At 43.1% G+C, this 12,916-nt stretch overlaps 1 protein-coding gene across 3 annotated transcripts in view; it reads left to right on the forward strand.

The window, feature by feature from the left end:
- NDUFAF1 (NADH:ubiquinone oxidoreductase complex assembly factor 1) overlaps positions 1–12,916 on the forward strand; it is a 58,846-nt gene that overhangs the window by 20,687 nt on the left and 25,243 nt on the right. For all 3 annotated transcript variants that reach the window (XM_069638848.1, XM_069638851.1, XM_069638849.1), the window contains exons 3-4: positions 512–697; positions 5,805–5,879. In XM_069638848.1, coding sequence (XP_069494949.1) covers positions 512–697; positions 5,805–5,879 — 261 coding nt within the window. The remainder of the gene's footprint in view (positions 1–511; positions 698–5,804; positions 5,880–12,916) is intronic.

The raw sequence follows: 12,916 nt of genomic DNA on the forward strand, positions 1-12,916 counted from the left end.
ATCTGTTAATTCCCTCCTGGCTCTAAGGACATGGGTCCCCTCTCCACTAACAATTGCCTTTTGGCCTTCCAACATGCTGTTTTGTGCTGTGCAAGCATTCGGATCAAAATAATTGTTTATATTTGTGTCCATGTGATATCACAAACGTGTCCTATAGGTACTCCAGTGCATGAGACCTCTTTGTTTTATTGCCAGTTGAAGAGTGCTCTCTTATCCCGTGAGAGGAACCTGATACTTGCTTTCCTTATTCGGTACATAGAAGTTGCCCAATAGAGACCTCATTCCTGTTAGATCTCCTGGAGGTGGGTACAACATACAAGAATGAGAGTTCTTCTGCCTCTTTATTTCATTCTATATGATTGTGTTACCTGTGCAAGAGAGGAGATTATAGAGCCAAGTTTAATGACCACCTGAGATGCAAAGGCCAATTGAGTACCATGAAGGTCGCAACTGTAAAACATTTCTCTTGTCGGATGATTAAACCTCATGAAATCTTTTATTTTTTTCCTAGGGGGCCTTTGATCGTAAGAAGCACCATGATTGGTCTAGCTTCAATACTCTTGTCATGCGTGTTCGTGGGGATGGCAGACCATGGATGGTTAACATTGCAACAGAGATGTATTTCTCGCATCAGAAGAATGATCTCTACAACTACTTTCTTTTTACCCGAGGAGGACCGTACTGGCAAGATGTCAAGGTATAAAAAGAATCATGGAAATCGATAGAAAAAGAGGTCCACCAGACCTGTTATCTCTAATTGACCTACCTTCTAAAATGCCTTTAAACCCAGTACAAGTATGTGTGCACTTTTAAATGCTGCCATCTGTTTAATCAAAGCCTTGGGAGAGAACGAAAAAGTCATCATCATTGTACTTTATTCCCATAAAACTGCCTGCATTACAAACGTTGACAAACATTGAAAACAAATACATTCAACCAAAGAATGCTCGAAGAAATACCTGATCGTACACGGCATATTAAAAAAGGAAGATTTCCTCAAAATGCATTAAAACATAATATGCTGCAACACCAGTTAAATATATTGCATAGAAAACTTCGAAACATCCTGGTTTACATCCAGGATCAAACAAAGGACTATACAGCTCTATAACCGATGTAGTCAGTTTATGATTGAAATAAAATGTTGATCTCAGTGTGCTGTTCTGCATTTATTCATGCAACAGGGTCGCGCTCTCTCTGGGAAGCCCTTGCCATGTTGCTCCTCCCATTTATACCAGAAATTACAATCCTGACAATTTGAGGAGTAGGAGTCACTTACCTGCTAACTACGGCTGATCAACCTACACTGTAGCAGAACATACCCCATGAACCTCCCATTCACCACCAAGCTCCTATTGATTTGCAATTCTTGCAGCTCATGAAAGAAAGTGAGGGATGGAATATTTATTTTATTTTTCTATTCCATTAATGTAATGTCCAGACCCATGGATATCAGTGTTTGAACAGAAAGCGGAAAGAGACATGTCTCCGGTTTACAATGATGCAGGAAGGTGGTTAATATTATTTGTTGGACAGCCACGTTTTCGCACTTTCTGAAGGTCAGATATGAGTGCTCATTCCTAATGTTGGGCGGGAGAGTCTGAGATGGAAGGCGCTTTGACACAGAAGCTGGCGCGACCTGCTCTTTTGAATCTAGGAGTGAACAGGGCAAGGTTGGAGGAGGATCGTAGAGGACGCACACAGTGTTTAGAGGTGATACTGTCATTGAGGTGCCTCTTTATGGGCGTAACGATGCACAGTTGTCAGCATTCTGAATTTGATATAGGCTTTGATTGGGAGCCGGTGGACGTATCGTCTGGTAGCTGAGATGTGATCTGTACGTCTTAGGCCCAAGGCTGCTCAGAGGGCTTGTTTTGAAGGAGTTGAGATTTGGTGACATTTCTTGCAGAGGTGCCCATGAAGAGAACATTCCAGTAGTCAAGTTTACTGTTTATGATGGCGAGTGTCAAGAAGTTATTTGGGGTGAGGAATTGTCTGCTCAGGGAGAAAAGTTTGGAAGGGTACGCTGTTGAGGAAAACTGTGCAGAAACATGCTTGGTCATGGTGAGTTCTGCATCTAGGTGTACTCCAATTGTCTTGACACTTGTGGATACTGCTATGGGGGAGCCATCAACAGAGAAAGAAGATGTACGTTTCTGAGTTGTTAGGTTGAGCCTACGATGAGCAGCTTGGTGTTGTCTTCATTGAGACAAAGATTGTGGCTAGCCATCTAGTTCGGAATGAGGCTGTAGATTTTCTTGATAGAGAGAGCCTCTTTGGAGTTGTCATGGGTGGGAGATGAAGATTTGGGTGCCGTCTCGAAAGTTGGTGTAAAGAACGTCAAGGGACTCTAGATAGTTGAATAAGGGCATTGTTTAAGTATTATAAAGGGTTGATGAAATGGAGGAGCCTTGTGGGTGTCCGAGAGGGACAGTGATGGGATATGCTGCTGAAACTCCAATGAATACTCCAGATGTGCGATCGCTTAAGAATGATTTCATCCAAGTAACAGCCGCAGTGAAGAAATGAAAGTTAGTAGAGAGATGTTGGCAAATAATGTGCAGAGGAGCAGACTTACACATCCACAGGAGATCTCCCCCCCCCCATACATCCCCTGTATTGGAGCCATGAGACCATGTCCTGTCTAACCTCAGCTACTGTACCAATAATAGGATATTGTGTAGGTTGGGAGGATAAATGGAGCAGGAAGCCTTTTGATTTACATGCTGAATCCTTTTTGTCCTTTTGAGCTCCATGTTTGCAGAGGTGACTGTCTCTCTGCTTTTGTATATTGTAAGGTCTTTCAATCTAATCGAGCTGGTAGGAAGGAAGTCGAAGTGTCTTCGAAGACCAAACTTTACAGAAGCAACCATTGGGATCTTCAGCCCTGGAGTTGCTGTAGTTTACTAGGAATCCTCTACCCACCCCATTGCGTGTAATGAGGTTTGTAACTGTCTGCAATGAGTGAGGGCACTTCTCTGGCTCTTCCTAGTTAGGAATATCGGTTACCAGTGGCTAGTACAGCTACTGCCATTCAATAACGAGCACAAATAGGTTAAAATTGGAGAATCTGGCAAGCACTTGGAGTCCCCAGGTATTGTACTGCTCCAGAGGTAAGGATTTGTGTATTGAAATATTTGATTGAATAACGTTAATACTCATTCTAAACCCATCGGGCACAGAACCCTGAATCGTCTATATGCAAATTAGCTCTCACCTCTACAAATGTAGTAAGCCAGGTACACTTGCGCTTCTGCACGCCTGCTAGGTGCCCCACCAGACGCTTATAACTACCAGTGTTCAGTTAAACAACCATAAGAAATGTGTATCATTTTCTTCTCCATCATCGAACTTCCTCCAATTTGTAACCTCCTACCTAGAACGCTAACTGGTATCCAATTAAAGGCAAGTGGAATAAAGCAAAGATGAATACCACCCTCTCTTTGACAAAACATTTGCACATTAATGTGAGTGGATAATGACCATGCGTGCGTACCATTGTCCATGTGACTGCCCAGCATATCTGCCTGAGAAATCTGTTCCACAGTTCCATAATTCTCTTTGTGGAGTGAGCATAGGAACATCCAAATCTACCGATTTGATTGTAATTGGCAACTCCAAATGCATAAAATTATCTGTCATGAAATGCACTGCTTTGGGATGACTCGTTCTTGGTTTTTAGTACTGTATGCCGGTTGTAAAGCCTGGTTCCTGGCATACAAAACCTAGATTGGATTCTGCAGACTATGAAAGCCGGCCTACCAGGGTCTTCTTACCTGAGCTGTGACTTACAGGTAGTACAAGATGGAAGCTGCAGTGTCCCTCTCTGAAACTCAGCACTGTCCCTGATCCCGATGAGCCAGTTTCCCAAGGGCAGGGCACATATATATTTTACATTAGCCATACTTTTGCATGAAGTCTGGAAGGGGATCCCAATACAAGTGAGAGCAGTCTAGTTTGTGCCCAGGGCAGCAGCAGGATGGAGCCGGAGTCCAGGATATGGGCACCCTTCCCTGATTTCCCCCCACTCCCCAAGAATCAGGCAAGGCAGTGCAAGACAAAGTGTAGCCAACTACAAAACTGCGATGTCCCATGTCTCGGGAAAAGAGGAACCACAAGCTTGGGGAGGGAAAAAAGCGAGCTACTGTGTGCAGCACCTTGTCGCAGCTTCCTGTGCGTCAGGACGGATGACTACAAACTGAGTGTTGTAATTGGCTGCACTGCCTTGCTTGAGCAACGCGAAGACTGGGCATGGAGCATAGCAGAGAGATTAAACTCCAGTGCTCGGCTCATGGACCACAGACCACTAGAGCGGAGTTGCAGTGAGAAAGCAGGACTTCTGCTGCCAAAACGGAAGTTTGTTTTCTATGTTGATGCTTACTATAACCGTGCACAAACTGGGCTTTGCACACATTTCTAATCAGTGAAGAATGTTTACTAGATATGGGGGCATTATAGTACTATGTGACTTTACAGTGCGTTCTGAGATGGTATCATCCGCCACCATCTTGTAAGGCGCTGCAGGTTCATTGATGGTACTTGTATAATGCCCTTCTATCTCATAAAAACCCTTTTACTGCATCAAAATGACTGTAACATAGGGTTTGCACACCGCTATATTAAGCATGGACATAGAATACAAGACCTCCGTTCACTGTGGTAAATTGATGTCTTTTCAAATGTATTTATTCTAAGCATGATTTTATGAAGCTGGGTGTCGGTGGCACCCCATCACAAAGAAAATGGTAACCTTTTTGAAAATCCAGGCTCATTTGAGCCTTTTTTAGTCCGTCTGGAGGCCCTCTTAGCTAGGAAAATAGTTGATAACTAGTCTGTAAAAAGCTAATTATTCAGGATTGTTGGCAAGAGGTACAGTTCACTACTTTCATACTTGCAGCTGTCAATGGTGATGACCATTCAAGCAGCGCTTACTGTGAGCCTCTTCTTTTTTTTTCAGTCCAGAGAAACACAATCCCTCTGCCTTTGTGTTACACATGATTGCATAACTTAGCACCAAATTAACTGTCTAAAATGGGATGTGGTGGTATAGCAAAATGTTAGCTTAAAATTAAACACATTGCAATGAAGTTTGTCTTGTTCCATCCATGGTTCACCCACTATATATTTTAAGTTGTTGTAAACTGACTATTCCCACTTTGATCCCACCAATAATTAAGCGAACGGGGTATCCAGTCATTTTACCAAAAATAAATCAGAGTGGTAAATTTTACCAACAGCCAAAATAGCGAAAAAAATACAGAAAATGTTAATTAAATATGTATATGGTAGTGGGGTAAGGGGTTAGAATGGGTGGGGTTAAAAGGATAGAAAAAGTGGGGGCTTAGGGAGTGACCACCCCAAATGTAAAAGAAATTCGGTAAAATCACATATAACCACAAACAGCCCTTCCAATCTGCATTATCTTTATTCACCCACAGGAATATGGGGGGTGGGAGGAATGGAAAAATACAACTTGGCAAAAGCAGAGAACGCAGTATGCCGCAAGCAGCCTTGCTTTGATATCATTGTTCTTCCTTGAATTGTGAAAGAAACTACTAGCCAAGACAGAAAAGGATCTACAATCGGCAAAGCAACTTTCACAGCCTGCAACCACCGCCTGGCCTCCCTATTTATTACAGTCCTAGTGGTTGTTTTTACACTGACTTCAGATTTTCTTTTGAATTTGATTACACTAAATGCTGTTACTAATATGTATAGTTTAACCACATTCTGTACCATAGTAGCCCAAATTTGCCAAAGATTTTTGCATGCTTAAAATACTTTTTTATGTGCTTCATTTTCAGATTCCGTTCTCCAAGTTCTTTTTGTCCAGCAAGGGCAGAGTCCAAGATAGTCAGCATCCAATTTGGGTAGATAAGGTGAGTTAATCCTTTCTGTTAAGGAATGCATGCCTAGAAAACAATTCAGTTGCAGCTAGAATTCTGGTAGCAAAAGGGGTCGATCAAATGGAAGGGAAGGGAAAACTGTAACAAGACTCACTGATAATCACCAAATAAGATAAGACTGAACATAAATCAGTGAATATCGAACTACTGCCTTCCATTATAATGGGTGAAGATACTGAGACCCAAATTAAGCCTATTGAGTTGTGCAAATTCCAGGAACTTCATGCGAGAGAAAGAAAGCAAGAGCAGAGTAGGTCTGAACAGATTTAAATCTGTAGTAGTAACTAGCTGATTTTTTGGAGAAATTGATGCAGAACAATTATGTGTAATTGACTTGAAATTTGACTTGTAATTGGAAGATAAGGTACCTATTTAATAATAGAATAAAACATGACCTTGGAAATTGCTATGGCATCAGCTTGACTTAAGTACCAGCTAAAATAACAAATCACATGAGAAATGATGTTGGAGCATGTCGTACGTAATGCATGTGAGCTGAAAGGCAACACGCTATTGTCTGAAACAGAATACGGCCCAGGATTTTTTTTGTGTGTGTGTGTTGGAGGAGTGGGCTTTGGAGTGGGGAGGTTGCTCGAGAGGAGATCCTCATTTACAAAAAGGTGAAATTTATGTTGATCAAAACTAGACTAACAAACTGCATACTCTGACGAATCTAGGTCAAGCCAGACCCCTACCTCTATTTGTTGATGACATCACCAGGCCTTTCTCCATGCATGTATGGCATGTTGGAGTTTGGCTAATCTCAATGTTGTTCTGAACACCAATCTTGCTTGCACCCCTCCCCCCCTTCATAATACTGAGACGAGGAAGAGGGATGGAGTAAAAAGGAACACTAGAAGCGATAAATTAATGCTGCATTCTAGTTGTTGGAGGTTGTTAACAAAGCCTGGGATGTTTAAAAATGCCACACCTGAGCTGGGAGAGAGTTTTTTATCCCCTTATGCTAGTTGGGATACCGCAGGAGAGGAGGCTGCAGACCGGAGCAAGGAGGCTGGCGAAAGCAGCGTGCAGGAAGTTTGCGCAGTGAGGGGTTCGCCGCATTGTTGCAACAGACAGCAGGAGCTGTCAAATGAAGGAGAAGGCAAAGCTGGGACCACAGAGCCGACAAGTCGCTTTCCCAGTCTTCAGGCAAGCGGCAAAGAAAACCGAGATGCGAGGGATGCCCCAGCTGCCAACAAACACTGGTAAACCCAGAGAAGGAGATTGGGATACCGGGGCACTTCAGGGTGAATGCTGCTTACCCAGTGCTCCAGATAAGATTTTGAAGTGGGAGTAATTTACTCTATATTTTTTAAAGTTGGGAGTAAAGTGTTTATTTTTGTGTTTTTATTTTTTTTAGGGAGTAAAAATGTAAATCCAAATCCCAATGCGAGTGAAGATGTTTTAACTGGAAATGTTTTTGTAATAATCATTCCTTAGTATCTAGTTATTTATACACATTAAAAGACACATGCTTCGTCTTCCAATTAGGCAGTAATAATAGTAGTTTCTTCCTGTAGTACTATGTGCACTACTGGTCCAAACATATCCATGGAGCCATGTGGGTGAAAGCACGGGTGCAAGGTCGTACGTGTCTGTTTCCTATTTTTTGTTGGGGGTATTTTTACTCCCTATTTTTATTTTTTGGTAGTATTTCCCTATTTTTAGGGAGTAAAAGTGGTTGATACACCCCTTATCTGTAGGGCTGCGTGTACCGTTACCAAGGTGAGTGAGCCCAAATAAGGGTGCTGAGATATGTGCTGAGATTAAGACTGTGGCAATAGGGTCAAAGACCCAATCCATTAAGAATATAATTTCCTGGATTCAAAAACAAGTGAATGTTGAATGGATGAAGTCCTAGCAGGAGAGAGAACCAGGCAAGCAGAAAGCCATTGACTCGCACCCGTGTGAGAATCTAAAGCCGTGGCAGGAGAGTGAACCAGGCATACTACGAGTCTGGGACCTGCACCCAAGTGTGAAAGAAATAAAAACCCTGGCAAGAGAGTATACCAGTGGTGCAAGAAACGAGAGGGGAGAATTCCCCAGTTGGGAAATATGGAGCAGTAATAGTCTAAAGCTGAAGACCCATACCCCTTTTGAGAAAAGAACATTTGAGGACCAGAACGCGAGAAACTGTATAACAAAGAATACTATGACTGGAAGAAACTCAAGGCAAGAGCCGTCCCCCTTGCGAACTGGACATAAATTGAAGTAACAAGAACTAAAAACCCTGTTAGTAGAGTAAACCATGGATGGGATAGAAGGGGAGAAACCCTCCTTGTATGTGAAGTGAAAGATTGAGAAGGTTAAAGGAGACAGAAAACCCCTCTTGGAAGCGTGAATTAGTACAAATCGGAAAGGGAAGGAACATACCCCTTTGGAAAAAGACACCAGAGGTCCGAAGAGAAAAAAGTTGTATATATGGCGAAACCTCAAGGGAAAAGCTATCCCCTTGGTATTGTGTAGTATATTAAAGCTGAAGAAAACTCAGGGGAAGAATGGTCGTCCCCCTTGAGAATGTGGAAATGTGTTGCTTCTTTACAAACAGATTCAAATGAAATTTTTCAAAGGCCACAAGAAACCTAGGGGAAGCAAAGACTTCTTTCCTGGTGGAACCAGGACATTGGTTTTCTTTGTTTCACCTTTTTGAACATTGTTTTGGAACTTTGGAAGAAAATTGCAGGTTTACAGCTAACAGATATCCCTATTTCCATGTTGTGTTAAGTTTGTGTGAGGGCCAGTCTAGGGTTTAGGACACAGGACAGAGAACTCTTTTTGATTTAGACATCCTGACAGACAGTCCTTAGTTTGTTGGGGGAGGGAACCCCCCATCCTAGAGTTAGGGATAGGTAGGATTTCCCCAAACCCCTCTTTTGTTTTGATAATAAAAGTCTTTAACCCTCACAGAAGCTGTTACTTTGTACAAGTCTTACTCTTGATCCCTTGCAATACTTTCACACGTAGGTCTAGCAGCATAGACCCAAACACCAGTGAAGGCACTCCCTGCAACCTCCCCCACCCCCTTTCTTTGCAATGTGTAAGATGTTTTTGAGCACACATAAAGGAGTCGTTCTCAATAATTTCGGGTCTGAATGATTGTGCAGCAAAGCGTGCTGAAAGGATTACAGACTGTTGCATATGTGATTTATTAGTTATTGTGCAATAGATGGTGAAAGGAAAATGGCACTCACATTGGTATTGTTTCCAAACTATCTTGCTTGAAGCTGGGGCATAGCCTTAATATACCAATGAATGTAGATCCAGTGTATTCATAGAACAGCTATATCGGGATACTCCAGTAAAAGCTATTGATCCCAAGCGCACCAGAGGCCACTTAAGGGTTACCCCCAAAACTGTTATCGTTATTAGTGTCCAGACAGATGCTCAGCGTTGCTCAGTCTGAATAGTATAGCATTTTGGGATGGATAAAAGCAGCTCTTTTGGGTTTTTTTAGGACAGATTATCAGTTTAATGTATGTTGTGTGGACAAAATATGTGATTCCAGCTACTTTCCTTCAGAATGTGCTCAAGGAGTTCCAAGGTTGCATATTGTTGGGATGCACGTACAGCTCCCACACAAGGGCAAATGATTCAGGTTAAGAAAATCTATTGGTGCACAAGAAAGTGAAGGTGCGTGGCTGCAGGGGGTGGGGAGCTCAGTTGGAGCAATACATGTAGTTATAGAGGCGTTGGTAGGCCCAGGTATAGGGCATGGGTGATATTGTGTAGCAGTAGTGAAATATAATGCTTAACAATCAAGATGCAGACACAGGGTGAGGGACTGGAAATACTGAAGTATCGCCATATTGGAAGTGAGGCCTAGCATTTTGTATTCCCTGTTGGAGGTGTAGCAGCGTGGCAGAATGAAGAGTTTGAACCATTTTGGCTTTCCAAGCCCCTGGGTGAAACTGAAAATAGCTGCATTGTTTAATTGTATCAAGCTGTAGGCCAGTGAAACAAGACTGGAATGTGAACGTCAGAGCGAGGCTAGGACTGCGCCTGTCTTGAAAAACAAATCCATGGGAGCGAGGTTGGAGGCCTCGAGCTGCCAACATGCTTGGTTTAAATTTAGGGCACGAGTGCCCCTGGGACAATGACCGTCCTATTTGTAATGCAATGGTGGCTGGAAAATTGAGTGTGTAAATCCATCAGAATTGGGCCAGTTAATGTGGTCCTCGAGAGAGCAAGGAAGTGTACCGCGGGTGGGCAACTGATAAGGTGGGAGCGAGGCGCAGAACAACTTGTGATTTGTGATAAAATGAGCAAGAGGTGATGCCAACAAATCTAGTCCAAAGCTGGGGCGACATGACTGAGGCGCCTGCGTGTTGAAGCACACTATTATTTCAATTGGCCAATTTGGCCTCAAAATTGTTCACTGAGCTCATGCTAACAATCCCATGTGAATAGGCCGATGGGACGGGTAACATTCCTGGTAACTCGCCAATCCAGTAACTGGAAGCAAGGTGACGGAATAGAGCAACCACCTGTTAAAAGGGTAGGGGTAGATTAGGATGTGGCCAATTGGTCAAGAGACTATAGGGGACTGGTACAATGTATATAGGTGGTAGCCATTGAGGGTGGGGGGAGAAGACTGTATATTGTTTATGTCATGAGTGACAATTTCCTTCCTTAAAAACCTTGTACTTGCTTTGAACTAACAGAGAGCTTTGGTCAGTTTGGGTCTACGGGACCTTCTGATAACTTTTTCCTTTTTGTATGCAAAATAAATCTTGTTTTTCATGCAAAGTGGTGCACCAAGCCTTTTTCCCTGGAGGAGTGTTATTATTTTCTGGAAGTCTTGCCTTACAATATTGATAGGTGACAGGAACTTCGATGACCACAATTATCCACGCTGCAAAAAATGTTTGAAAGCGGCTTGGCTGGTGTAAGCACTGGCTTTACAGTTTGAATCCAGTGCACAGTGTTCACAGAATGCAAGAGAAGTAACCACTATAAAGGTAACCACAATATGGACATTGCTCTGAAAAGTCATGGGTGCTGCCTTGGCTCCAACTACATTTGCATGAATACCTAATGAAGACTATGGGATTCCATCACTAGTTTAATCCTGCACGGTATCAGACCTCTAGACTGCCTTCATTTCCAAATTGTAGTTGCTGTGGGCATCAACATGTTTTAGCTGAGGATGGAACAATACATAGTAAGTGTGTGTAATTCTCTTTTTCTGTTGAATAAGCTATTGCGAAACCATCACATTGGGTATCATAGATGAGCCTTTCTGGAGCTCTAGCTGCTTTTTGCTTTTGGCAGTTTTTGATGGCATAAGCCACCAAATATCGCCAAAACATTGTAACTGTCAATAAAAAAGTGGAAAGGGGGCGGGGGGGCTTGGAGCAGTGTATGGCGTTGTCATGGCAACTTGCTGATGCTTGGCGATGAAATGGCCGAAGCACCAGCTCGGCCATTACCCCCTCGCTCACGGGAAAGGGAGGAATACTGCGTCTCGCCATCGGTTGCCTTGCCCCCACTCCCCGAAGATCCCTCACCCAGGTGATCCTCCCGCACTAGTCAATCCGCAGGGTCTTGATCCAAAGGCGATGGCCGTGCCCTGGCCACCTGAGAGAGAAATCCCAGAGACTAGCGGGTGAGGCACCCTTTGGTTTCTCACACTAGACTGAGCATCCCAGCTCTGGAGGAAAGGCCTGCGTGGGGCTGCATGCTGAAGGTGGGGAGCCGACCGGGTACATACAGCACCTGCATGTTTATTTCTTTTCTCCCCCGTGTCAAATGTTTGTAAAACCGTACCTTTGTCCAGACAACTGCTGGCGGGTGCTATAATTTCCCAGGGTGTACTTTCGCCAAGCGGAAATGTTGTTTAACACCATTTGGGCTGATGAACACCTCTACTTAGCCTCTTCCTGCTATTTTTCTTGTATCCGATCTCCACTGTTGTTTAAGAGATGCTAGCCTTGTGCACCCCGGGTTTGGGGATGGGAGGTGTGGGCTGCAGCTTAATGAACTTGTGAGTGATGTTGTTTTTCACTACCTTGGCCTCATCTGATGGAAGAAAAACAAATGCTCTGACAGGGGTCAATTGATCAGGTAGCCAGAAGCGGCTGTGAAATCCAACAGGATTTCAGTGGAGCACCGTTTTCATGCAAATCAGCAGAAAGCACTGACTGAGCGTTTAATCTGCTGGCAAGGGCGAACCTGAGGACAACCACCCAGTAACTTTAAGAGCATAATGCGATGTACATACAAGTTCACTGCTTGCCATTCCTTCTACAAAACTCTGCTGTGTCAGTCCTATTTGCATATCCCTCTGTGCTGTAGCCCAACTTCTTCCCGACTCATCTTAACATATGCAGCAACACACCCTTTGTGTTTTGTTAATGAGGCATGTTTCAAATTTACATGTTCATGTAATGTAAACAAACTCAAATAAAAATATGGCAAACATATGGAAATATTGGCTAAAATACCCTCCCAAACAATGCAGGTGAGGGCAATTAACCCAACAAGTAAAAAAGAACTGGGCCCTGCATTTGGACATATCACTGCAGTGTTTTCAGTACACGGGGCCTAATTTACAAAGCAGTTTTCAATGGGATAAACCGTTGTTAAACACGTGTGGAAATCAGGCCCACTGTGTCCTTTTCAGTTTTGGCGCATTTTAGTGGCGTAGCCACCAAAATATCACCAACACCATTGCTACCGATAAGAAAGGGCTGCCAATAATATTTGCTCCAATCAGCAGCTTTATAAGAAGCAAGTCAGGCGCCTGGCTTTCCATTTACCAGCTACAGTTATTTCACATGAGGCGATTACTCTATTCTCCTTCCTTCATATTCTCTTGCACACTTGTGCCCCTTTTCACATCTTCCTTTAAAACTGTGTACCCTCCTCCTTGCACCCTGGTATCTATAAGTTTTATTTTTTTTTTATTTGTAATATCTAATTTTTACAAACTTTTATTACAACTCATCCTCAATTCATTAGTAACACTTTCCTTGTACAATTAAGATCTTGACATTCAATTAAGTTCTAAA

Source organism: Ambystoma mexicanum, chromosome 14, assembly GCF_040938575.1.
Source record: "Ambystoma mexicanum isolate Mex_15411 chromosome 14, UKY_AmexF1_1, whole genome shotgun sequence".
Taxonomy (NCBI): Eukaryota; Metazoa; Chordata; class Amphibia; order Caudata; family Ambystomatidae; genus Ambystoma; species Ambystoma mexicanum.